Source organism: Falco cherrug, chromosome 19, assembly GCF_023634085.1.
Source record: "Falco cherrug isolate bFalChe1 chromosome 19, bFalChe1.pri, whole genome shotgun sequence".
Classification (NCBI taxonomy): domain Eukaryota; kingdom Metazoa; phylum Chordata; class Aves; order Falconiformes; family Falconidae; genus Falco; species Falco cherrug.
The window spans coordinates 2412281-2439216 of record NC_073715.1 but is presented as its reverse complement, the minus strand read 5'-3'; the positions used below and the strand labels follow the sequence as shown (position 1 = coordinate 2439216).

Below are 26936 nucleotides of genomic sequence, written 5' to 3'. Positions count from 1 at the left end.
TGCAGTGTTAAGTCCCTGCCACCAGCCCCCCCTGTGCTGGGAAGCGGTCCCTTCTCCCCTGGCCCCCTCCCCAGGGAATCCCTCCCTTCCTCTCTGCAGGGCGCTTTTGTTTACACTTCTAAACACTCGGCCACTTTCTTGGCAGAAACCCTTCCCGGTGCCACCTGGCCGCTTTTCCATCTCCCAGGAAGTTTTGCGGTGACCTGTGACACGGCCAAGAATGTGGCTTGGACACAGGGGGGGACATGGGGACATCTGACAATGTGCTGTCTGCTCCCGTCCCCCCCTCTCTGACCCCAGCCTCCCCACACTCCCATCCAGCTGCACACACATCCAGCCACTCACATCAGCAGTGAGTCAGAAACAAAGAAGAAAAACCCTCGTGGGCTGCGATTCGCCCTTTATTGTGAACTCCAGACGTCATACGCGCACGGCTATAGATGGAGCTCGGGAGCCCAGGCCAGCCCAGTGCAAGCCCACAAGAGCTCAGTGATGGTGGTGGTGGTGCCGGTTGGTGGGGGGGGATGCTGTGTCTGTGTGGCTAAGGATGTATTACAGAGGCGGGCTGGTCTTAATGTAACTAGAGAGCTTCTGTAATCTACAAAGGGTGAAGACTGAGAGGGAGTAAGAGGAGGTACCCTGTGTATTTCCCAGCCACACTCTCCCCAGGAGGAGGCCGCCGGCAGCCCCTCTCTGATCCCCCCCCCCCCTCCCCATCTCCCTCCGGCACAGCACACCAAGGAATGATGAAAAAAAATAATTCGGCAAAAAGGGTGAGTCAAATCGGTTCTTCTCTGGGGCACGGTGGGGTGAGGGAGGCTCCCGGATGTTTTGGGGAGGGGGGTTTGTCTCTTGATTTCCAGTTGTTTGCTTTGCCTCTGCTCCCCCCACCCTTGCCTTGCAAAAAAAACCCACCCAACCCCAACCAGATCAAAACAAAACCAAACCCAGCACCCTTCTCTCCAACTGCCCAGCGCCTCTCCTTCCTCTTGAATTCACCAGGAGATACTATGTGCCGTTTAGTGCAGAGCAATGTAGGCAGGCAGTTTTCATTTTTGAGCACAAGGAAACGATAAAATACGGAGACACCATCTATCTGGCGCTGTGTCTGCTCTGTGCCGTATGTGTGTGTCTGCTGTGCTGAGATCTTATCACTGTCTGTGAAGAAATCTCAAATGCAAACCCATACATAGCTTTCACCTCGAGGATTAATTGTTCATAAAAGGCTCAGAAATGCAATTTTCACTGAAAAAAAAAATAATAAATCAGCTAGTTTAAATTCTCTCCAGCACCCTCCTCTTCCTCTTTGCATGGGCAAATGCACATCACATGAGGCGAATATAACATAAAGCCTTTCTTATATAATGCATGGAGTGAATCCCTGCCTGCGATTTTTGCATCGTCCTCTCGGCATTATTGTTGTTGCTTCATGTCTGCAGCAGAAAAATCTATGTAGAGTGAATCAGGCAAAGTACCTCGGTCCCGGCTTCAGTGGAGAGAGGGGCCGGAGAGAGGGGGAGGCGAAAGTTGGGCAAAGAGGGAGGGGGGGAGAAGAGGAGTGTAAAACCAAGAATAATACCGTTTTCCCCCATTTTCTTCCCTCTCTCTTTGTGTTAGGGGCAACAGGATGGAAACCAGCAATCTGTGCAGCCAGAGAAGGTCGGCTGGGTGCGGAAATTTTGCGGGAAAGGCATTTTTAGGGAAATCTGGAAAAACCGTTATGTGGTTTTGAAGGGAGATCAGCTTTACATCTCGGAGAAGGAGGTAGGATCAGTTTCATTTTCCTTTCCCATCCCCCCTTCCTCCCCTTTGCATATGAAAAGCGCACTCGGAGCAGCCCCAGCCTTTCCCCAGCGCCCCTCCATCGCCAGCCTGGGTTCAGGAGGTTTCTCGGGGGCTTCTCTTCTCCTGGAGAAACCTGCCCTGGGCTGGTGTGTCAGCTCCGACAGTGACTCTCTCAGACAGCTCAGGCTGGGAGACATTTTCCCTGCGCTGGACACATGAAAGGATTCACTTAGCGAGAGTTAAACCCCTCATCCTTCTTTCCGCCGCGGTGAAACGGCAATGCCAGCTTCCTTCTGTGCCTGTCCTCTGTCATTAAGTTCGACAGTGGTCTTGTTCCCAGCTGCTGCACCGCTCTATTTGGAAATAACTCTGGTCTCCCAACTGGAATCGAGCCATTTATGGGTCCCCTATCTCTTCTATTTTTCTTCCCCCTGAACCTGCAAGAGCACAACGGGGAAATTTAACCAGGGATTCAACACCTTGTTGAGAAAGGTATCCCCTCTCCTCCTCCCTCATCTCCGCTCAGTGTCGGCTGAGGTTTGGGGTTTAATGGAGTATTTACATTCGACTTAATTGGATGTGACTATCGGGCTGAGTGTTGCAGGCTCTGGCAGGCTGCGATCCGGCTGTCCTCGCACAGCCTCCCCCTTTAATTTTTCTCTTGATAAATTCATCAGGAAGAACTCCCCAGGCAACAGCACTCCTCCCTCCGATTACCCTTTAAAAACTCATCGTTAGCGCTAGCGAGAGTTGTGCCCACAACAAGAGGCACAGAGGCTTGTTTGAGTCAGGCTGGTGTTAGGATAGGGCGTTTGGGGTAAAAATCACAGATCTGGGGCTGGGTCTCGGTGGGTTTCCTCCCATAAGTGGAAGTTAGTCCCCGATGGGCACGGCAGGGCGGTCTGTAGCTCAGACGCGTGGCTACCTGGCCCTGCTGTATCAGTCTAGGATCTGGAGAGGTAATATCATCCAGAGTACCAAGCATAATTTGATTTAGAAGCTAACTGAATCACGGGGCATGGCGAAGTGCAGATGGATCAAGGGTTATTAGAGCATGGAAATAGCCTAAAAGTGGACCGAAAGGCCAGGTCGTGCTTAGCTGTGTGTTGGCATTTCCCAGCTCGCTCCCATTGATCCCTCGGCTGCTCCAGAACCGGAGAGAGACACAGGCAGGGAGTAAATGTTGCCTGCAGACTGGGGCTCCGTGCCTTAGAAAGGCTCAGGTGAAGAGCCATAATAAGAGGAAGATTAGAGACCGTAGACAACACCAGCGGTAATTAGACACCAAACCTAGGATGAATTTATAGATGCATTTATGGATGGGAAAAGTTACATGGAAAGCTGGATGTGAGAGGGACACAGCAAGGGGTACAAATCTCCTTTCATTTATGGTTCTTCCAAATTTTCCAGTAGTAAGGCAGACTGTATGGTGCGTATTTCTCAACAGCGGGCCTGCTTGTCTTGCATGACTCTTACAAGCAGCTCACATACCTCTGGGGCCACAGATCAGAGTTTAGAAACTGCCAGACAGACAGATTACATGGCTGGAAGGATTTTACCTGCTGCCTCGTGTTCTACCGGACTGGGTCAATAGCTCTCCTGTGCTGGGGCCCCAGTTCGAGGCAGCACTGAAACATGTGCTTGAGCAGAAACATATGCTTAAACCCAGTTCACAGGGATCAAACTGGAGCTTGTACTTCTTGAGCCAGGACCTGGAAGAAGGAGGAACCATGATCAAGTTCAAATGACAGGGGAGCTGCCTGCTTGGATCAGACTGTATCAACTGTGCCAACAGAGTTGGAACTGCTGGGAAGGGATTGGGAATGGTCCCTGCTGGGAAAGGATTGGGAATAGACTGGACTAGGCAGCTCTGGAATGGCAAATTCACTGCAGGCTGGGCAGATGTGTCAGCAGGATGCTCTATGGTCCTTTGAGCAGGTGTGAAGGCGCAGTATCACCGATGGGCCTGAGTAACACTGAAATTCAGATCTGAGTTAGCAGGGAGGCTTTGGGGGCACTCAGAGACAGGAACTTTTTGGGGTCCCTCTCACCAAGCCACCTTTCAGTGGGAGAAGGAGTCGTACCGGTGGGTAGAGGGAGAAACCTGGCCCTGCCGAAGCAAAGGCAGAGTCAGGCGGCCGGGACTGTCCCCCCGTGTCTCCACAGGACGGGAGGTCTGGCTGCCACCCAGGCTGCACTGACCACCCGAGCCCACCAGATGCTTTCTGCCGGAGCGAGGACCTCCTCAGAGCAGATCCGCTAGGGAGAGGGCACTTCCAGAGAGCTGCTATTCAGTGCCCGTAAACCCTGAGCAACCTCTGGGAGTACCGGCTGCAGGTACACTGGGGTGCCCGCATCCCCCACGGCTGGGCTCCACGCTGGCAAACTCCTCCAGGGCTGGAGGAGCTGCCCCACTTGGGGGATCCTCCCAGACCCTCCGTCTGCAGCCCAGACCTGCGCAGCAGCTCTCTGGGACAGCAAAGCCACGCTGTGTGGCACAATACACTCCCTTCAGCAGGGTGTGAACCCTCCCTTTGATGGGTTCTCTGGATCTTGCCTGGGAAAACAAGAGTGTTTTCCAAAATCCTGGCCACCCTGAAGCCACCAGCTGGACTGCTACTGGCTGCAGTGCCACTGGGATGTCCCGGACCCCCAGTGCTGCCGGGTGGGTGGTTATGTCTCTCTCTGCTATCCCAACTGTTTGAAACCTGGAGAATAAACCAACAGCAAAGGCTCTACTTGGCTAAGGAGCAGGAAATTAATAATTTGTAATACAGGAATCAACACCAGTGAAGATGTGCAGGAAAAAGATGTCTGTCTGTCCCTCTCTCCCCAATACGTCTGGGTAGCTACTGCTTAGATATCTGTGTCCAAGGGGGACGAGGCTGGCTGGGGGGCCACGCGGGCGCTAGTTCTGAACAAGGAGCACTTGTGTTTGTTTCAGGGAGCATGCGTGTATTTCTTGACAGGGGAAAAAAAACGCTAATGCGTGTGCAACTGAAGCAGCGCTGTGGCTCTACGTGTATGAATACTCGCCGTGTGAAAGACCATAAATAACACACAGCAGTGACTGCCTGTCTTTATATGGAAGAATCTGTGGTTGTGTAGAAATGTGGTTACAGAGGTAACATCTGGCTGGCTGCGTGTGCACTGAAGTGACTCTGTGTGCCTGCAGGACTGAAGAATACGCCTGTGTCACTGGGTCCGGTATCTCCGGGTATCTCAGTACACGAGGTGGCTCCAGCCCCCCTGGTGCGTGGCACACTGCGCTGCCTGTCTGGGGGAGCGCACTTGTGTGCACCTGTGCGGACGGAGGGCACGCGCGTGGGGGGACTGCCTGTCGCTGCGCATTCCCAAGACTTTCTGTCCAAAGACGGACGGGTCTTCCAACACACAGCGCAGGGTGGTGGTACTGACTGGACCTCTACTCCTTAGCAAAGCCTTCCCATACCAGCCAGGTCTAAGATCTGCCGCGGGGAGCCCCGTAGCCAGCACTCTCTCCTGTCCACAGGACACTTAATGCATTTCCGAGCTCTGCTCCCGGAGCACGAGGCTCCCTCTCCATCTCGCTTTCCTGGCAGCAGGTGCCCGCAGCTCCCGCAAATAGCTTAATAAATTGGGATTTGTCAAGCACAACAGGATGGAGCCCTCTTTTGTTTTTTCACACACCAGATTATGCCCAGTGGAGAAAATGGAGCCACTGCTGGGTTGTGCTGATGAGTTGTGTGAGAGGCTCTTCACAAGTGGAGAGGAGAAAAACCTCTCCACTTCTGCACCCCCGCCACTGCCGGTGCAGCTGCTGGGGCAGGCGCTGGATGCAGCCAGAGAGAGAATTAACTAGTGGAGACCCTGAGGAGATGTGAGCAGAAAACTCTAGTGGAAACGGCCACTAGACAGATTCAATCTCAGCCTGATTCCTGCAGTGACGGGAGAGGAAACTCAACTGTCTGTTTCTCTAAAAGATCAGCGTCCTCCTCTGCTATAAATTAGTTTTGTTCTATCAAAGCTATCGGAGCAACGTGGATCTGGTGGATGGAGCTTACGATTTAACTCTCAGATTAACCTTGGTGTTTCTTGTCAGCTTCTCTTAAGCTCAGCAGCTGCTCTAGGACAGAAGGCAGGTTGGTTAGCAGGTAAAGCCGGGCTCCTGGCCTCTCCCCGTCAGCTCACAGCACCGCAGCAAAAGGGGTTAATCACCAGGACTATCCTCAGCTCTGCCACGCACTCACTAAATGAATTCAAACCAGACATTTATTTACTTTTGCCTGAATTTCTCCATCTGGAAAGCAGGGCCAATAATACTCATCTCCCTAAGGCACAAGGTGCCTAGGAAGGGGGAATTGTCTGTCACTGTGAGATCCCTTGGGAAAGATGTCAGCTCAGGGCAGGTAATGATGTTGCACAAAGACAACGTGGAGCAGTGAAACTGCTCGGAGCTGAGCAGCGGTCTGACGTCTGGAAAGGCTGAATAGATAGCTTTCCAAAAGGCTAACTCCCCCAGGCAGAGTCAGACTACCAAAATCCCATCAATATCCACACTGATTCCTGCTGGGAGTCTGTGCACTTGTTCAGTTGCCTACCTAGAGCTGGGCTTGCAGGTTAGAGACTAGCCCTGATGTGTTTATTTTTGTTAGGAGGAGATGTGGATGTCTGATGGAAGCCAGGGCTTCCTCCCTGGCAGAAACCAAGTCTGTAAGGAGAGGAAATGTATTTTATCAGATCAGTTGATACACCTGGAAAACGCAAACAGGGCTTCTGAGTTACGTGCTTTTATCAGGGCATCAACCTTTGGAAGCTTTGGTCTTCCAAAAGACCAGGTTAGAACTTGGTCTAACACCTAGAAGCTTTTGCTCTTCGAACCATGCACCAAAATGGTAGCTGAGGCTTACAGACCTCCTTCAGCCCGGGGCCCTGAGCCTGCAGAGATCTGTACCCCTGCTGCAAGCCGAATTCGGTGAACTTATGCAAAAAAACCTTCATTATTTAGCATTTGGTCATCAGCCAAAAAAAGCGTCCAAGGCAGAAACACAGAAGACGATGTGCTGAAGTGAGCTAAGCTCCTGCTAAGCGAAAGAACACCTTCTCAGTATCATTTCTGCATTCGTTCCCCTTGCTCTCCTCCACACTGGTTCCCTCCCCCCCGCCTCCTGCAAATTTCTGGTAATTGTTCTCTTGTTTCTAGCCCAGCTTTGTCATTGCTTTGCACTTGGGAATAGCAGTCAGACTAACGCAGACACAGCTGGGCTCCTACCACTTCCTATCAGGAAGCCCAGGGCTGTCCAGACAGCATGAACGGACTCTGCGATGACGAGATGTTAATGAGGAAACGCTTCTTGGGGCTTTCTTAAGCCTTTTCTTGTTTGCTACCGAAAGCATCGCCACAATTAGCACAAGAGCACTTGAAAAGTATCTGTTCTCGCTCCTCGTTTGTTAACAGCACCATCACAAGCTGCACAGCTTGCTCTCTGCCTGGGAGGGGTGCATGTGCGCGCATCTGTGGTCACATTCGAGGTAGCGTCTGGAGTTCACATACATGGTTCACGCGTGGGACGGAACCTGCAAAGCACTTGCGGTGTTTCCACACACGTGCTGCTCACGCGCTTGGTACTGACGACGCTTCGTGGCACGCATTTAGCACGTGGTGAACAACTCTGTGTACGGGGTGGTTGTGTTTTCCGGCTCCGTGTTACATCTGCGGTTGGTAGGTGAGGAAAATACGTTGGTGTCCAGCACGTTCGGCATGCACAAGGTGTTGATCAGAGCTGTGTGATTACAGATGTGGTTACGGGCGGTGGTTGTGCTAGGTGTTCAAACCCTTGGCTTTCAGCTACACAGGAACAGTCTGTGACTGCCTGGCTGGCACCTGCAGTCCCTTGCGTACCTCTCCTGCTCTTGCTCTTTTAAGCTATCCTTTTCCCTTCCACCTTCCTTCTCCTGTTTGGCCAAGCTCTGTTCTACACTTTGGAGAGGAAGGTGAAAAGTTTCAGGGGTTGTTTATGTCCCAGTGGCACCGTCTTGCACAGTCAGAGAAAGGGTTGAAGAACACCAAGGTAGAAAAAACACAGCCTGACGCCCTCTCTGCAACAGAGGCAGCTTGTGAGCTGAGGCAGCACAACCTGGGGATTCCAGGGCCGCGCTGGGATGTGACATTGCTGGTTCTCTTCAGGAGCCTGCCGATTCCGAGGGATGTGTGTTTCTGGTAGCCCTGGCTGATGACTCTTTGGGGCAAGGGACTGGAGTAGACAGCAGCTCTCTGCCACCAGCCCCTCGCTAGCTCAGGGCAGCGATCGGGATGTGAAAAGGCCTGGAAGGTGACACTCGTGCCCTTGAGCTACCGAGTTCATGGTGCAGCTCCCACTTGGGATGCTGGTGTGCAGATGGGAGGCAGTCTCTTGGACTGCTGCCACTCCTATCCTACCCAGGTCCAGAGGCTCTGGCTGAAACCAGAGTCCTGCCGTGCCAGTGACTGCACAAACACACTATCTCTATCCCTGTCTTCGCTCTGCACGTGCACTTTGTACTAAAGAAGGAGAAAGTGGACTGTCTGCAGTGTCCCCCTGGACGTGGGCCATTTCACCCTCCTTTCACAGCGTTTTGCAGGCCTCTCTTACTGTAACACCTGAAACCCTCCCAACGCTCCCTGTATTTCTTCTTCTACTTCCCTTGCAGAGCCAGAACCGCTCAGCTACTTCCCTTGTGCAGCCAGGGCACTGAGAACAAGGAGCCAGTGACAGGCCAGGCCCTTACGCTCAGGTCTCCCCCATCACCTGCCAGTCCCCCAACCAGTGCTGCTCCCTGGCACTGCCAGAGCCGGTGCTGCACACATGCGTGGGCTCCTCTCTCAGCCACAGCCTGGTCTGAGCTAAGCTCTGCAGAAACTTCTGTTCCTTGCTGGATGGTAGGACTTGAGGAAGTGAAACTTTGAGCTCAGCTTGAGAGGGGAACACGCTGGCTGATGCTGTCCCCAAAACTGCCCGTGTTTGGATATTCAGCTTTGCTGAGAATCTGTAAGTTTTTTGTCGCATACGCCCTGAGCCACGTTACGACCTCTTGAACGTCCCGTGGATACTTTACACTTGGTGTCTTGTGATTTCCTGTACCTTCCGCATTTGCTTTGAGCATGTCACATCTCAGCAGGGGAACTGCTCAGGCAAATCGCCACCAAGCAAACCTAAGGAAAACCACAGAACTCTGCCTGGGGACCGAGGGACTGCCCTTCCCCTTCGCTCCTGCCTTGGCCCCAAAACACAGCCCCGATCTGAATCAAGCAGGTTTGGAGCTGTTGCAGGTGACAGCTTGATGAGGGAGGAAATTTTAACTCTCCGTCAGCAAGACACCCAAGGGGCAGAGAATTTAAACCACGTTAGGGATCCTTCTGCTGCCAGAACGCTGTGAAGGAGTATTCATGCAGGAGAAAACAGACCTTTGGGAGTGTGATTAGCTGCAAGGCTGGACAGAAGCCCTACAAACCTTTGTGAGATGGTACCTTGGGTAGCACGGCTGATGTTCTGACCCCCTACGTGTTCACAGGACTGCCCCGTCCCACAGGCACAGGGAGTGCCGTGGTGGCTGGCATCCCTCCGGGCTGACCCTGCTGGGGCAGCAGCTGTGGGGGTGAGGCGTGTGAGGAATGCAGCTCCCCTCCTTGAACTTTAGCAACGCGCCAGCAATGTCAGCCTCAGCACATCTCGCCGCTGACTGCAGGCCCAGATTAGCTGGTGGCTGCGTGGCTGGCTGCTGCGTAGCTACACCCTGAGCAGCGGCAGCTGCTGTTGCGGGTGCAGGGACTGTGTGGTCTAATGGCCCCAGGGTCTAACGTGCCCCGCTTTAGGAACCCACCTTTGTTTTAGGTGATGGGGGACACTTCAGGTTCCTTCTCCGTGCCTCAGTTTCCCTTCCCTCGCCTGGCCTACTGGCCAAGTGCGGAAGGCATGCATGGAGCATGGGGAGGAGCCAGGTTGAACCCCAGGACAAGAAATTGTTTAGTCTGCCTAGAGCAGGTACAATACGGATAGCAAAGCCAGCAGACGGCCATGGCAGCAATTGCTGGGATTTATTTACCTTAATCCTTTCAATCCAGAGCTTCCCCGCAGGGCAAGGAGTGCAGGACCTACATGCCCATGAGGCTCTGAGATCCACCGGCTCGCTGCATGCCAGGCAATCAGCAGCTGTGAGGAAGGAAAGACCTGCTGGCCACCTCCCAGCTAGGAATGATTTTGCCAAAATCAACCATCCAGGCCTCTCTCTTCCTAGCACTTTAAGCCAAGCGGTCCCTGATTCCTCTCAGCTTCAAACTACGGTGTGGGAGACCTTAAGAAAAGCTGGTGAAAGCAGAAGGATCCAAAAAATACCCACATCTGCAGAGCCCCAGCTGCTTCACAGGCAGGTGTGCAAACCCGTGCAGTGGACGGGAGAGAAAATGCTGCTCCAGACAGGGAAGCTTTTTCTTGGCTCCCTAAAAGAAGCTGTGGAAAAGAGGAACCGTCAGGCCCTGGAGAGCCTGTTGAAGCCGTCTTCCCTGCAAGTTAGAGAGCAAGGGACCAACTGTCTGGGCATGGGGAACCAGACTGAAGACTATTGAGAGGAGATGCTCAGCCTTTCCCACAATTCAAACCTGTCTTAAAGAGTTTCATGTTTGGCACCTGAGACTAAAAATCACCGCTCACTTTCAAAAATCTGTGTTCAATCTATATCCAGCAAAGAAGAAGAAAACAAACGAGCAAACATAATGGTCATAGTAAATCTCCATCACGAGGATCAGCGCCTCAGCCACAGAGCACCCTGGGTGCATGACAAGCTGCAGTAGGTCACCCTGGCATAAATGAAGATCAATGCTGCTGTGCTGCCCGTGCCATTCCCCTTACAAATCACACCAGGTGACTGAGAAATCACACTTCATTCCCTCCTACTAAGAACTGACACTGAGGCTACTTCCTCCCAAAGGTCTCCAAAACGTTATCCAAAGACCTGTGCGTTGCCAAATTCTTTGCTGGTGAAACCTGAAAGGTTTTATTTATTTGCGTGGCTCCAATCTCACTGAAAACGTGAGATGAGTAGAGACACCCTGCAGGTTTGTCACCCACCCCCTACCGATACAGGTGACCAGGATTTAGGCTTCACCGACGATGCGGTTCCAGCAGTTTTGTGGGTCTGTAGGGGTTGCCTTTTTATTTTTTACAGAGGATGGGCTCATGACTGTCCTTATCCTCTGCACTCATCCTCTCCTGCCTCTGAGGTTGCTCTGTTCTGCAATTCATGCCCATCACCTCCCTCTTTCCGGCCTCAGTGGCCTCCCACAAAGGACAAAAGAGCTGGCTGGTACTTTTGAAGTTTGCCTTTCACCTTCCTTCTCTCTAGTTTCACTGTTTGCACACTGAATGCTCTGTTATTTTGCTCTGCTGCTTACTTCTCAGCCTGTATGTCTCAGCGCGGGAGAGAGGGGGGAAATCAGTTGGCACTGCCCCTTGCGAGACAAGACTGCCGTCCTTCCCATGCCCCATGGAATCTGCCGCTGCATCACCGCAGCAGAGCCCGTTTCAGGCTGATGCTGAGACCTCTTCCCACCACGGAGGCAGAACAAAGCCACGTTCAAATGACTAAATTACAGCCCCCTTCACTTTATGGCCTCATTATACTACCAAGGCTGTGTACAAGAGGGAATCAATTCAAAGTGAGCACAAACCTGCCTCGCCTCCCTGTGCTGCGGCTCTGGCTGAAGGGCAGACATACCCTTAGGCACCTGGCTCACTCTAGCCCACATCCTTCACAGCGTGCACCCACCCCTCCAAAAATACCTGTGGGGGGCTGAACCTGCCCACTTTGTCCGAAACTTAGAAATGGGACCCCAGCATCATCCTTTTAAAGTAAAAAAATGTAGCTTTTTCTCAGCCTTTAAGCGTTTTATAACTGGTCTACACATGGGTACAGCACTTTGGTGAAAGTGATGTACCAGCTGCACAGCAGGGCCTCTTCTGAGTGTCTTTTGTAGACAAGCGCTGTGTTAGAGCCCTGGCACTTGGCAGCCCGAGCCTTCCAAAGGACTATGTACACCTTGCAGGGTGTTCATCTGAACCAACTCCACCTGTCCCGCCTGCAGCCTCCTGTAGAGATTCCTAGAGGCAAGATATTTGAGTCCCAGCTCCTGGGAGTTCACAGCGCAGGCTCTGCTGTCTGAGAAAGGAGGGAAGGGCTGGGGAAGTCCCAGTGACCTACATGAGCGAACATCTGGAGTAAGGAGTCCTGCCTCAGCCACTGGGCCACAGCTGGGGGCTCGGAGGGGATTGGCTTTTCCTGCTGCAAGTGAACAGGGCTGAATTCAGCCAAGATTCTTGGAAAGAGGTGGATTGTAGGATGGTGCTGGGAAGAGATAAAAGCTGATTAGAAATGCATGGGGAGGATATATAGATAGACATTATCTGTGAGAGACATTTCCATATCTGTTCGTAACAGCCCATACACAGTAGCTGTTAGTTACAAGCAGAAATCAGCAATAGCTTCTGGGGCTTCCAGAGGAGCTGTGCATGGTGACCGCCTCCTAGTTCTTGAAAACAAACTCAGGGCATAGAAGGAAAAAGGACAGAGGAGGAACTGCAGTCATTATGCAAGGCCAGATGGTCAGTTTATCTGTGTCTCTGGTTAGAAAGCCGGTTACAGCGTTTCAATCAGCCTCTTTGTTGAAATTCTATTGAAAACATCAGGGGGAATTCCTTCAGTGCTTCCCAAAACTAGGGAGGAAACCTACTAAATGGGGTGGAGTCCTTTCAAGAAATCCAAGAGCTAAGACCTCATCACCGTCTGCCTTTCTGGCACCTGAGTTACTCAACACTGCAGTTCCCAGCCCCTAATGACCCTGGCTGGAGCAGGATCAAGCAGATTGACACGGATTTGTGCCTGCCACTGTTCTGCCCTCAGTGGACACGCAAACCCAAGTTCTCTCCCACCCCAGTTACCAGCATTCCTCCTGTTTACCATGGGAAGAGCAGAGCTGCCCTGCCGCAGGAGCGGGGGGTGAGGACAGTGCATTAATGAGAGCAGAGAAAAGGAAGACCATGAAAACTAAAGGGGGCCAGGCAGAAGACAGGCTGCGCGTTCTCTTCTTCGCTCCAAGAGTCCCCTGAGTGACGGTACCTTCAGGTCAGGGCTCTGTCTGTCATGGGACAGCACCAAGAACCTTGGCTTCCTCCCCAGCTCAGCCACAGCCCTCGCGACCCTGTACAGGTCCCACCTTTAATTTAAGCCTCTGCACTATTTATCTGTAGCTGCGTGCCTGTCACACCGCGGCTAATACAGAAAGCGTTGGGGAATAGACCCTAGAGAAAGTGAGATCTTGTAAAAGCTGCAAAGAGGCCACTCGATGACTCTCTAAAGGACAACCACGAAGTGCTTCTGTTAGCGAACACTAAGCCCTGGTGCTCTCTTCCTTCTTGAAACCTTCCATGAATCCCCTGGCTGCTGGTGGTCTCCGGAGGCCTGGCCAGCCACCCAGCAGTGGAAGCCTGGCAAGCAGGTGCCAGAACAGGACCCATGAGCTGGGCAGCCCCCCGTGCCTGGGTGAATTCTGCCCACAGCCCCTTCCCAAGGGACGAGGCTCAGCAGCGGGGGAGAGCAGCACACGCATCGTGTCAGTAATCTGGGACTGGATGTGCTGCAGCCACCCCCCAAATCAGCTGTCAGCACAGGTTTCAGTAATACCACTAGGTTAAAAATAGGAAGTGCTAATCTTTATCCCTCAAACTTTTGTTATGCTGTCTCCAGAAAAGCAACAAGCGCTAATATGCTTGCCCCCTTTAATCAGCAGATGAAAGTCCACCTCCTCCCAGCATCTCCACCTCCGCGTGAACCTCCTCCTAGCAGGCAAGGTCCTCTCCTTGCTGCTGGAGTAAATCCTGTTCATTTTGAGGCTCCACAAGCATAAACACTGTGTCTGATCACACTTGCATGTACTAGCCCCAGTAACTTTGGGGGTAGGAGAGGCAGTTAAGTCCCAAAGGAACCCATAGCAAAGCAGGAATTAACCTAGGAGACCATGATTTTCAAGTTATCCTTCTAAACACATCCCCCTCATTCCAGAAGAGATTCGAGTCAGAACTATCGTGTTGAAAATCTCTGCTTCTCCTACCCAAAAGCAAGTGTAGCACTCCCCAGCTACCAGTGCCATTACTGCATTTGTGTGTCTGATGCTGGAATATTCTCACACAATGTTTCAGCGACCACGTAACACACCAGAGGCTCCAGCACACATCCTGCACACTCAACCCCCCCGTGCAGACGGCAGCTCCAGCCAGGCACCCTGCTGGCTTGGAGCAGCAGCAGCCCCATTACTACCTCACTGACATCTGCAAGGCTGTAATTTTGTTTTTGTTTTGCAGGTAAAAGATGAAAAAAACATACAGGAAATGTTTGACCTGAGTGACTATGAGAAATGTGAAGAGCTCAGGAAGTCCAAAAGCAGAAGCAAAAAGAACCACAGCAAATTTACCCTTGCCCACTCCAGACAGCCTGGAAACACGGTATGCTCTGCTCACAAGTGCGCAGTGAGCCCGTGACAGCCATCAGCTCTTGGTGGAGACCAGGCTGCCTCCGCTACCGACCACAGGCCCGAGGGCTTGAGGCAGCAACTGGGGGGTGAAACTGGGTAGGCTGAGTTGTGCAGGCTCCAGATTGAGCCTCGTGGTTTCAAATATACAAACACCCATTTACTGTGTCAGGACTGATAGTGACAGTGAGAGATGGAGCCAGGAGGGGTGTTTCTGTTGGGGGAGGACTCCGGTCTCTGGCGTACTAAGGACATGCGACCAAGCACATAGCTCTGGATCCGTTTACCTGAGAGTATTATGACTCTGGGAAAGGAAGGCATCAGAACATTTGCCAGGAGCAAGGACAAAGCATTTCTACTGCCACCACTCCTGGCAGCTGTGCTTTAGCTGACTGCACTCATTTATTCACAGGGGGAGGCAGGGAAGGGAGGGATGCTGATGGTCCTTGGGTCTGCTGTCCAGATTTGCACAGCATCAAAAGAGCTGCACAGGAATTTGTCCCAGGAGTACTTTCTGACCAGACGAAAGCTAAGAAGTGCCAGAATGGGGTCATTGCTACCTAGGGGCAGGACTGCCCATGAGGTCTCAGTTGCCGCTGCAAAAAGAGAGCCAGTCTCTAAAGACAAGCTGTCTCTGGCACGCACCCACCCCCAGCCACACACGTGAGCTGGATTTACACTATTCATTCTGACTTGTTTCAGTAGACCAGGCCTGCCCACCCCACACTTTGATAAGGATTGCATAACATATGAAACAAAAAAAGGGAAGAGAAAGGGAAAATGGAAAGCGGCTGCACTGTCCCCAAGCGCCCTGAGCAAGCGAACAAAATGTTGTGGAGGCTAAAACTCATTTTGACTGAGTATCTAACTTAAAAAAACCCTAAGGATCCTGGATCCCCTGTAACTGCCGTATTTTCAGGACTGCTCTGCCCTCGCTGTGCATCTGGCATATCAAAGCACAGAAAATCCGGCTCCTTCTGCAGGTACCTACTTAGCTGCTTGTCTAACAGACTCTTTCAAAAGTCTGAGGTGGCAACAGATAAATCGCATGTGAGCAGCAGATGCACAGAAAGGCTGCGTCATCGTTTGATGAGGGCAAAATCTAGGATAGTGTGTGGGAAGGCAAAGAGGGGGAAGGAGGAACTGCAGCCACCAGGGAAGTAAATATGGTACACAGCTTTTGGTTTGGAAAGCTGGGTACTGTGAGGAATCACGGTCTGCTTTGCAAAGGGCTGCCAAGAAGCAGAGAGGCCAGGTGCAGTGTGTGGCAGACCAGCACCGTTTTGCAGGACTGGAGGATCAGGTCTGCTTTGCATTTTCCCACTAAGGCGAGCCAGCTGTAACAGCCGTGTAGCTTCTCTGTGGGCAGGGACAGTGTGAAAGCATCTCTGTATGAGTTTAGTCACTGGCACTGACCTGAATTCCCTCTTTTGTAGGCACCAAATCTGATCTTCCTGGCTGTAAGTCCAGAAGAGAAGGAGTCCTGGATTAATGCCCTCAACTCTGCAATTACACGTGCTAAAAACCGCATCTTAGATGAGGTGAGCAGGACTCTGAGGGCTGGACCCAGGCTCTGTGGTCTCAACTTTAATCTTGGGTGAAGATTTTAGACTGCCGGCGACAGCAGCAGCCCCTCCTACCCTCTCCATTTCCTACCTAAAAGGAGCGCAGAGCCGTTGCATTTTCGCGGGCTGCACTCAAACACAGCCGCCGGCACCTAGAGAGTGGGCTGGTCTGGTCTGGTCTGGGGTAGTTTGATCCTCCCAGCCTCGGGCTGAACACACAGCACTGATTGCAAAGCAAGAGCAAGGGTCCAAGGCTCTGCTCCCTGCCTGGCGCAGCCCAGCCCCAGTCAGATGCCTTCACCTCAGAGCCCAGCCTTGCCTCGCACAGGGATGGTGGGACTAAGGAATGGTTTCCCAGGGCTTTGGAGAGACTTTCCTCCTGTCTGCTGCTCCTGAGTGTGCTCATGTTTGCAAAGGAGCTTTAAGTAGTGCAACTGAATTAAGGTATTAACTGTAAACCAATATAGTCCCAGGCTATCTTCAGAGCACTCTAATAGCATGGCACCATCTGTCAGCCCCCCTCAGTCCATCTTCATCCCACCCACCCCTCCCCTCTCAGTCACCACCTCCAAGAGACAGGCCCATTTCCACTGCTGCGGTTGAAGGAAGGGCACAAACTGGGCATTTAAACTTTGCAGATCCTTTCCTACTGTCCAAGGGTCAAACCAGGAACGTTTAATTTTGCCTTCTCAGCACTGTGTGGCACATATATTTCTGTCAAGACAAGTCAGGACCTCCATTTAGTGAAAAAAGAAGGGACAACCAGAGAGATGAGGCTTTGGTGTGCGCTGTGGGACAGCAATAGGACCCTGCAACAGTACAGCCCTGCCTACTTGAGAATGCGTCCATACCAAGCGTAACTAGCATAGCTCCTACCGCTTCCAAAGCGGCAGCGTTATTGCTGCATGAAACTCCCAAAGTAACTACCACAATTATGCAAAGCAGCTTCTAGTAGAAAAAAAGAACAAAGCAACATCAATTCAGCCTCCTCCCAGAGACAAAGTGTACACTCACAAGCGCAGCTGAGCCGACAGAGGCCAGGTTTAGATCAGAACAAGCATTCCCACATAGTTCATTCCAGTGTGAATGATAATCACCTTGAGCAGGCTGTGCCCTTCGCTACCAGGGCTGCGATTTGAACGAGCGTTTCAACACTGCCTCACATTAATGCTTCATGACAACTATTCTTCGGCTTAGATCTGTCTCAGATCTATCTCATCCACATTCAACTTACCGCAATACAGGCGGCCCACTGCTGTGATGCTGTTTGTTCTCTTGGATGGCAGCACAAAAACCCTGTAGTGAAAGAAAACGAAGGTCAGACCATAGGAAAAGCTTTAGAGCAGAAAGCAGCATAGCAAACAATAGTATGGATTGCTTCAAGGAGAGTCTGCCACTGCAATCTTGACAAACAGATTCAACAGATAATTATCAGGAATGACCTAAGTAGATTGGATCCCATCAAGGCACAGAGGGGAGAGACCAGGGAAACGCTCGCGGACTCCTCGAACGCTGGATTCCCACAGCACGCTCCCTGCAGATCTCCTGTAAGCATGTAGATCAGTGACTCCCACCAGCACGCCCAGGACCAGTGATGGCCCTCGGGACCAGCATGTTGTCGACATGGTGCAGGCAGGTTTAAAAAAGCTATCGGTCTGTGTGTGCCTGGGCACACTCCCTAGGGAGGGCGTTACAAGCTGTAGCCATCCAGGCACCCCAGGTAGCCAGACTGTGCTCCTGGACAGCAACCCTGGCCCCGCTCGCAGCTGCAGCAGTCCAGCAAGGTAGCACGTGGGGAATGCATCACCTTCCTCGTTCCAGCTCAGCGCTAGGTCTGGTTCAGGTGGTGAGCACAGCTCACCTCCTGTTCAGCAAACATTTGCACTACAGAACTGCAAACTCTGCGTTTGAGTTCAGGGTTCACCGTTCGCAGCCCAAGCTGCTGCCTGACAGCCTTTAGCGAAGGATCCCAGCCCAGGGGTATGTGGGAGAAGTTCACCCTCAGCATACGGCCGGGTCACAAGATAAAGGGAATCCTGGAGGGACAAATGATCTGCCACAGTGCATCTGGCTGATCACAGCTACGGAAACTAGGAATGGCTCATACGTCCTATGCTCCCAGGTGTTCACTGGCCTTTGTCACCACTGTAGGTTACTGTCGAAGAGGACAGCTACCTCGCCCACCCAACGCGTGACAGAGCAAAAATACAGCATTCCCGACGCCCTCCAACACGGGGACATTTGATGGCTGTGGTACGTATAACAAATTCCGGGCACCTGTTTAGGTAAAATTCCCTTGTAACTATTTCTTTTATAAGTAAATGCAAGAAGACTTGATGTTTGAGCTCTGACCTGAACAGAAAATTGTCATTAAGACCCAGGGCTGTCCTGAGTCATCAGATCTAGTCCTCTGTTCTTGTAGACCATTGCGTTGTGCAAACCCTTTTGCAAAGTGGTTGCTTGCCATCACTCACACCCATTTTCCTGATGCTGAAAACGAAATGCTCCTTCAGGCTCCTGGTGGAGAATAGCTATCCAGCTGGGGAGCTCCGTCATGGGTTAGCACAGACAGCTGGTCCACGGCTGCTCAGCTCATCCACATCTCAGCTAGAGCCACAGACCCAGCATAGCTGGGGCTCTGTCACTAGGTCACACTTGCTAGTATTCCTGGTCCACTTCTGCATCCCCGCACAGGTGATGCGTATCTTTGGTGTAAGAGCCACTCAGAAGTAGCATGCAGCCATGCCTTTCTCTGTGGCAACACAGCTCTTCTTTGTTTCTTCAGGCATCTACCTCAACCTCTGATGGCATGCTGACACTCGACCTGATCCAGGAGGAAGACGCCTCTCCAGAAGATCACAGCACCTGTGAAGAGAGTTTCCGGGTGGATCTGGATAAGTCAGTGGCACATCTTACTGCTGGACGGCGCCGGTCAGATTCAGAGAACGTCAAGTCATCAGAGAAAGGCCGGACAGGGAGCCTCCCAAGACGGGAGGTGACCTCATGGGACAGAGCCGGGCAGCGCAATGACTCCTTTGACAAAGGGACCATGTACACACCACAGGTCCCCAAAAAGCTCTCGCACTCAGAAAAGAATAAATGTGCCTCCATGGAAGAAATTCTGTCTCGACGGGACTCTTCCACGCACCGGGCGGTGCTGAGGAGGGGGCTGGAGGCTCATTTTGCCTCAGCAGAACCAGAGCAGCTGTCCCGGATACAAGAACTGGTTGCACTGAAACTGGAAAAAACTCAGGAACTGCTGACAGAGGTGAAGGGCTACGGAGAAGGCAAGAGAAAGACCAAGGATTCCACCACCAGCACCACCACCACCACCACCTCTTCCTCCTCCTCATCTTCCAAGTCGGACTCTGAAAGGATCCTGCAGGAATCTGAGAGGTTGCTGGGGGAGGCTTCCTCCACCTGGAGCCAAGCCAAGAGGGTGCTGCAGGAGATCAAAGAGTTGAGGGACCTGTACAAACAGTTTGAACTGCAGCAATCAGACTCAAAACCCAAACAGAGCTCACAGTCTCAGTACAGGAAGAGCATGATGTGAAGGCAAGCCTTGGGATCGGGAGGGAGGGACAGGGAGGGCGGCCATTTGGTCTTTTTTTTTTTAATTATTATTATTTACAGTGTTCAAAAGAGTGAAAAGGTGCCTGTTCTTACCCAAATTTGCTTCTCAAAGCTTGAACCCTTCCTTTCCTCCATCACATCCCCTGATGAAAAAACCCTGTGTTCCAATAAATTCAGTTACAGTTTATACCTCCTTTTTTAAAGAGCACCCTTTGCACCGCAGGCCCCCAACTTCTGTCATGCTTGGAGGACGGAAGAAAGCACCAGTTCCTAGAAAATGGCCCTGCATGCCTGGAGCAGCACGTGCATAACAATGGGGACAGATGCTCTTGCGCTGTAATAAGCCCTGGCTTTGCTGCTCTAACGTCTGAGCTGTATCCTGAGTTACAGCTCCTTGACCAAGAGTCTCGTCTTGTTCCCTCACCGTCCTCTTGGAAATAAATGCTAAATAAAGTTGTCCGTCCCAGCCAATCCTTGGAAGTCCCCATTATCCAGGAACTGTCTCGAAGACGCTTGGATGTTCAGGCTGACCTCAAGTTTTAGGCGAGTCGTCAGAGGCACTCGCTGGACTGCAGCTAGCGGGGTTCTGTCCTGGCACAGGTCCCTTTTGTGAACTCCTGGGGTCGGCAGCTGTTATTCTTGTGGTACATATACAGCCCTCCAGAGAGAGGGCAACAGGTATGCAATCTGTGTTCAAACTAATCCTGTCTGTCCGTTGATGCTTTACAGAACCCCCTTGGCCCTGTGCAATGGGAGTTAGCAGCTATATGTCTTCCTTTCTGTGCAAATAGAGGATCAAAGCCTTGAATCTAACAGACAGCCCACGTGGGTTGTTTGGAGGGGTTGTTTTCTGGCTTTTCCATTTTCATTTCCTTTTTTTGTGTTTTCCTTTTCTTTGAGCTGAGGGGAAAATGGAAAAATCAGGGTTGTGTACAGGCGGCAGCCGGAAACCAAGAGCCATTTTGGTAGGTTTGATTCTGTTCTCTCATGCATGCAGTCTCGGTTTCTGCCAGTTGGACTGCCACAGATAGTCCTCGCTGCCCCCCCTAAGATCAGAATCAGGCCTACTGAAACGAAAGCTGAGCCTGTAAGAGAGCTCAAATACCCTCCTCTTGGTGCTGCCAAGCACTTTGCTAAATAGGTGGCTCAGTTTTCACGCCTTTAAGCAGAAAGACAAGAAAGGAGGGTGTTAAGATGTCTCACAGGGCTTAAAGTACACCGATGTGGTAACATCCAACTGTTACTTTTTTTTAAAAAAGGAAACCTAATTCCCTTTCCTACATTGCAAATGATCCATGAAAATATTAAAACCAACAGAGTTATTTGCTGGTCGCAGTTGGTGTTGTCTATTTTCTTTTAATGATTGACCTCCCTTGGAAAGGAGAATGGTTACTTCCACTTCTGTCTGGTCAGCTTTACTATTCAGGCTCATGTTGCTGATGTATAGTTGCCAGCACTGCAAAGAAAGCATTTATGTTTTTTTTTAATTAGTCCTACTCCCACTTTCCTGTTAGAATTACTGGTAGAATTATTACTGTTGGCATTAGGTTCCTGAAGATTTTATTATTTGCAAACTTCAGATCTGGCCCTTGCAACGATCTTTTCCTTGTTCCTGACTCCAGCACGGCTTTTTGCCCACTCTTCAAAGACAGTTTTGAAAAGGCATCGCTCGCACGCCTAAGCTCCTGTCACAGAGCTGCATGTTACAACCATCCAGGGGTATGCACGTCACCCTTCCAGATTCTTTGTTCTTTTCAGGTTTTTCCTTACCTTTTCTATCACTTGGAGGATCTGTTTGGATGCATCAGAGGAAAAAACATAATCCCTAAAAGAAATTTTAAAAGAATGCATGTGAGCCACTGTGATAAAACCCTTCCCATTCAGCTTTTTGATTGAGAGAACAAGAAAAATATGCAAATATTTTCCAGATGTGACATTCAGCATTAAAATTAGCCCTGTTTTCAAAATAAGAAAGCTAGTCTAAAAACCTGGAGGTTTGAATTGCACTCGGTTGGGATGGATGTGTGTTGTGACAGGCTTACTGGACTGATGTCAAAATGTAAGCACGAAAACACACCTGATCCTGACTGCACAGGGGTCGTTAAACACTCTCCGGTCTTTCTGAAGCAACAAGGCAATATAAAAATTGGCTGATTAACAGGGTCAAAACAGTGCTAGAGGCAGGGATGAAACCCTGAGCAGTCACCCAAAACAGGTGACTTTTTGTTGGACAGGTAGCCAAGGGCATCTTTGTTTCACTGCCGCCTCCCCAAGATTACGGAGCTGAATCACATCCAATGAGACCCGGATGCCTGGACACAGCGTTGCCACCTTTAGGTCTCTGCTGCCCTGAGAAAAGAGATGCGCTGCGCACTTGCCAGAGCTGGGCAGAAATACAGGACCATTTCTGCTCTCCAGACTGACCTGTGGAAGCCTTTTTATTTGTAACTAGAGCAAGATCCGGCGGAAATGATGGAGCTGACTTAGGAAGTCAGGAAGAAACTACTTCCAACCTAAGATGAACTGCGGTTCTCATCCTGCCAAACCCCAGGAGGTTTTTCCTAGTTCTACTCTGAAAACTTAAGGGGCCAAGTTTGATGCAGCTCTGGGTGCCGCATTTCCATGCGGACAGCAGAATGCTGCCTGGGGACTGAGCCACAGCGCAACCCCGTCTTAGCCCAGGCTCTTCTCCTCCACTCCGCGGGGGAGCAGAGCACATCAGGCTAGCACATGTACGACACGTGATTTAGGGCAGTTTTTCAAACTGTACAACATGAGTTCCCAGATCTGAGCCACACATCGGCTTCTCCCTCCTTTCTCTCCACCTCAGCTCATCACGGCTGAGTAGAACCCTGTGCAGGTATACTATTTCCAAACTGATTGGAAACTTTCTTTCAGAACATGTTCCCTGTTATAAAGCATAATTTCTGATGGGGCCCAGGGAAAAGGAATAACTTAGGAAGGAAAAACCCCATGAGTTTTCAGAGTAGAAAACGTGTATTTTTCACTTGGGAATATTTTTGTATTATACAAAACGTGAATTTTTCCTTAAAAAACTCACCAAGTCAAAATAAAACATTTTGTTTTACCAACCGCTCCCCTTCAAGAAGCCTGACAATTTTTTCCACAGGCAATTTTTACACTGTTTTCATTCAAAACAAAATTAAACTCGAGCTGTGGAATCCTTCACAAGGCAGAAATGCTAGGCTCCAAGCGGCTCTGCTTCCCAAGCTGTGAAAACTTCAGCCCTGGGCTCCGGCTCCACGCTGCCGAGCACTGTGTGTTCCTGGGTTGTGGCTAAGAGACCCAGTCATACACCACAGCCAGAGCAGAGGGTTCTGTGTATTATTAGCTGCTTGACAAGAATATCTATAAACTCATTCCTAAATTAGGAATGTCTAATTCTAGACACTGCACAAATTGAAAGGATCGCAATCTCTCTCTCCCCCTTCTCCCACATGGGCTGTAATTCTGCCCCCTTTTTAGCCTTTTGTTATTTATTTGAAATTTTGCAAAGTTCTCCCCTCTGTCAATCCCGCTTCTGGGATTAGAGACAAAAAGCCAATTATGAGCAAGAATGGCATGTGTATGGAAAACATGCCAGTCACGTTAGTGCTGCTGTTTCTTCCCTTCCTGAGCACAGCTTCCCAAGCGGAGAACCGATGGGGAAGCTGTGGCTGGGACTGCCGGAGGGGATCCTTCCCAAGGGCAGGGAGAATGGGTTGAGCCTGTTTCCTCCTGCAGTTCATTGACAGATCACAGTTAGAGACAGTTTGCTCTCTATTTAATCACCTAAATGGCTAAGGAAGACACGGAACACACAGCAGTTCACACCATTATTTTCTCTAACAGAACCACACTCAAAAGGACTAAGTAGAAATTTTGCTTTTTTCCCCCAAAAACCCTACAAACCGCAATAATAAAAATGATTCAGCCGCAATTGTAATGATTCTCTGTAGTCTCTTCTCAGCACCCCTATGCCCAGGAAGCCGTTCACACCAAGGAGGGTGGGCTGCAGGGGGAAGCTCCTTCCAGCCCAGCTCACTACTGCCCACAGGGGTCCTTGCATCAGGGGATGGGGAGGAATTGGTGACGCTGCGATAAAAAGGGATCTTCTTTGTGAATGGATTTGCAGTTTGTTTCCTGTAACACCCCTAAGTCATCGAAGGAAGGGAATTGTCCTTGAATTGCCACTGGAACCTTTGATTCCAGCAGGTTTTTTGGAGCATAGTGAGGGTTCAGGAGCCTGTGGGAGTTTTAACGTGCAAGGCACTTGAACAGAAAACATACCTGAACACCGAGGTGCTTCACAACAGCCAAGAACGAGGGTTTGCTGTTCTCTGAGGCCTGGCCCATGGCCTCCTCCCCAGTGCCTCAGACAACTCAGATGGACCAGCACAGCTTAGAAAATCAAGGACAGAAAATTCAAGCTCTAAGGAAGTCAGGAAGACCGCACTTTGCAACCTGTGATAAGCTCCCAGTCACCTCCAAGACATTAAGCTCAAGTGCTGTAGGGGTAATCTCAGCTTCTGAACTCTCTGGGAGCATGGCTGTGCTTGTCAAAAAGCCCCTCAGAATTGCCCTGGGCGCTGGGCAGCAATTTTTCAGGAAGAGCAGATGTTAACATCTGAATAAAACAAAGTTGAAAATGAAGTTTCTTTATGCCTGGTCTCTACACAACAGGATGAAGGGCAGAGTCCACCTGGAGGCTGAGAGGTTTTGTATTTTGCTTTCATGCCTATGTGGTGCTTAAATCTTTCCCTCTGGTCTCCTTTCCTCTTGCTGCACCTGCCCTGGCCTCTCCATAGAGGAAGCGTCCCCACAGATGGTCTGCCTGTGCCCACGGGCACCCTTCACCTGGCTGTACCACGGCACTCGGCTGGTGGCTACGCCGAGAATAAATTGGCAGGCATGGTGGCTCAGCGGGGACACCCCATGCGAGCGTGCGCCCGGGATGCTTCACAGCAGAGCAAGGAAAAATTTGCAAGGGGAACAAGCAGTGTCAAACACAAGCAAATCATTTTTATAAAAGCAGTTCAAGAATTTGAAGAGCAAGATCTCTTTCTGCTTTGTGCACCGCATGCCTGAGCCTGGAGGGGATCTCCAAGCGGAAGAAAGCCTGTCCTCCAAGGGCTGCGCTCGACATGACCCCACGAAGGGCAGGCAGATGGCCCTCGCCATGCTGAGCACAGCACTGCGGCAGCCACGGGAGCTGTCAGGCTGGCTCTCGAGGGAACGAGCATCTGCCATAGGGAGGGGGGGCAGCGCTTTACCGACCGAGTCTATTTGCAGCACCCATGTTTGGTATCATTGAAAGGATGAGGATGAAAAAGTCTCAGTTCTCTGGATATTGAAGAGCTGACACATAAATCAGAGTGAGCTGAATGCCTGAAGTAGTTGGTGCAGGAACAGCTATAAATGTGAAATAGGAATTGGTATCGTAGAAGTGCTGACTGAGGTTTGACTTCTGTGTGTGCCTGGGGGAGGCGGGGGCCGCGCTGGCTGCCTAAAACAGAACTCGGATTAAGGTGTTGAGCTGTATAGAGGATTGAAACTCTCTTTGACAAAGGAAATTTCCAGACTGCTTTTATTCCAGAAAATCATTCCCAACTTCTCCTTCAGGGGCATTTCCAAAAGTCTTTCATTTTGATTTCTGACTTGCTTCCCTTTCAGCTGTCATCTGCAGTATTATGCAAATGTTTACAATGAAAAACATTAACAATGAAATGGCAAATCCACTTGGAGCCCCGAACACTTCAGCAGTCTCAGACCTGCTCCCTTCCTCCTCCTCCTTCCTCTTCCGCTGTGAAATCCACCAGCTGAGCAGCACATCTGGGTCTTGGAGGAACCCTGGATTCTCATGGAACTGGTCCCCTGAACCACCTCTCAGGGGCTTCAACGAGAAGGAAGATGACTGCCTGTTTGCTCCCCTCCTTCACACTCTCCGTCATTTCTATCTCAGTTTACATTTGCAATTCAGCAGCTCCTGGCTTCCAAAGCTCCTCCGGTCTCCTTCCTTCCTCGGAAGGATGATGGGAGAGCAGGAACTGGGTGATTAACCAGGGGCTCTCACTTCACCTAACTGCAAGATGCTTGTTAAGGTCAGGTTTGGCTGAACACCCCTGACGGCCCCTACACACACACACGTACCTGGTCTCATCGCTGAGGTAGCTGTCTGGCATCACACGAGCAGACAGAGCAAGGTGATGCCATGCGGAGAGACCGCCTGGTCCCACAGGCTCCGCAGCCCAACACTGCAGCATTGGGTGGCTCCCAGGCCCATGCGGTTTCGAGAAACAGGAGGCTGGTTTAGGGAAACAACTGGAACACTAGACATGCCAGCTGGGACGGAGCCACAGGGCCTTCACTATCTGCCAGGTCAGAGCACACCTAGGTGACAAAGCTGGCCATCCCTTGCATCAACGCTGTCATGGTGCCCAGTGTTCATATGTTCAGGGTCCAGAGAAAAAGCAGGGGATTCCTTAGCTGAGCAATAACTTTGTTATGGTTCTGCGCCTGAGGGGTTCACTTAGCGCAGAGCACAGCACAGAGCAGAGGCTGTTTCCTGAAGTGCCGCAACCACGTGCTTGGTTCTCAGGTGTTAAAACTTTGAGCATTATTTAAGACTTTGGCTAAGTCCCCCTCCCCAAATTCTTCTTTCTGCATAGCTGTAATGCATGAAGGAAGCTGCCCTTGATCTGGCCGTGGAATGTTTTTAAATTTAAAATTTAAATGCTTGTACTTGCTTGCCTGTCTTTTCAAAAGGAAACAACTTTCCATTGTAGGGAAACAGTTCACAGCTCCCCTGACTCTCCAAAAAAATGTCAGAAAGCCCCTTTAAAGAAAACTTCCTCCCAATTTGTAAGTGGCAGAGATTCACTGGAGGACAGGGGACCACAGCTCCTAAGTAGAGACCCTCAGCAGAGCTCTGCTCACGGGGGTCTGCATCACAAGCTCCCCCTGCCCGCTTACACACCGTCCAGCCCTGCGGGGAGGAGTGTGCCAGGCCAGGCAGGCAGTCAACAAGGCATCAGCCTTGCTCCCCCTCTCCTCAGGGCCAGGGGATTCTTTCAGCCACATACTCCTAGAAGGTTTGGAAGCTACGTATCTTTGGGAATTTCACCTCACCTCCACATCTGGGCCCCAAGAGCAGAAGACATCAACCACCTGCTTCTCCCCACCCACCAAACGGGCATGGAGTTTCAATTGGCAAAGCTGGGAAGAATCCTAGGGCCCCCGTGCTCCACCCAGATGAAATACGGAATGGTTGCCAGAGGACCCCAGCTGTTTGTATCTGAGCTGCAAGAACCCATAGTGAACAAAAGGCACTGGGAAGAGCTGAGCAGTGACTGATGGAAATGGAGCAAAGCTGGGGGCGATGGAGTGGGAAAAGAGAGGATTTAGAGACAATTACACACGTCTTAAAAAAACCAGCAGGCAACGCCCTGGGGAAGTGTGCTCTAGGAGACTGTGCTGAG

General features: G+C 51.0%; 1 protein-coding gene and 1 long non-coding RNA gene across 6 annotated transcripts in view; one reads left to right on the top strand and one right to left on the bottom strand.

Annotated features, from left to right (window-relative positions):
- Positions 1-18029, bottom strand: part of LOC114014629 (uncharacterized) — a 37033-nt gene extending 19004 nt beyond the window's left edge. For 2 of the 3 annotated variants that reach the window (XR_008729936.1, XR_008729937.1), the window contains exon 1: positions 17120-18029. This is a non-coding gene — a long non-coding RNA (uncharacterized LOC114014629). The remainder of the gene's footprint in view (positions 1-17119) is intronic. The other variant, XR_008729938.1, reaches the window with a different exon arrangement.
- On the top strand, positions 416-22552 carry PLEKHO1 (pleckstrin homology domain containing O1). Of its 3 annotated transcripts, XM_027799033.2 has the most exons (7): positions 417-773; positions 1618-1764; positions 14154-14294; positions 15757-15861; positions 18037-18138; positions 18671-19440; positions 19682-22552. In XM_027799033.2, exons 1-6 carry the CDS (start codon positions 744-746, stop codon positions 19436-19438), a joined length of 1293 nt encoding a protein of 430 aa, XP_027654834.1. In that variant the 5' UTR covers positions 417-743; the 3' UTR covers positions 19439-19440; positions 19682-22552. The 3 variants fall into 3 exon arrangements, with proteins under 3 accessions (XP_055552940.1, XP_027654834.1, XP_005434805.1); XM_055696965.1 differs by having other exon boundaries at positions 416-773; positions 1627-1764; positions 18671-22552; XM_005434748.4 differs by having other exon boundaries at positions 18671-22552.
- The last annotated feature ends 4384 nt before the right edge of the window (positions 22553-26936 follow it).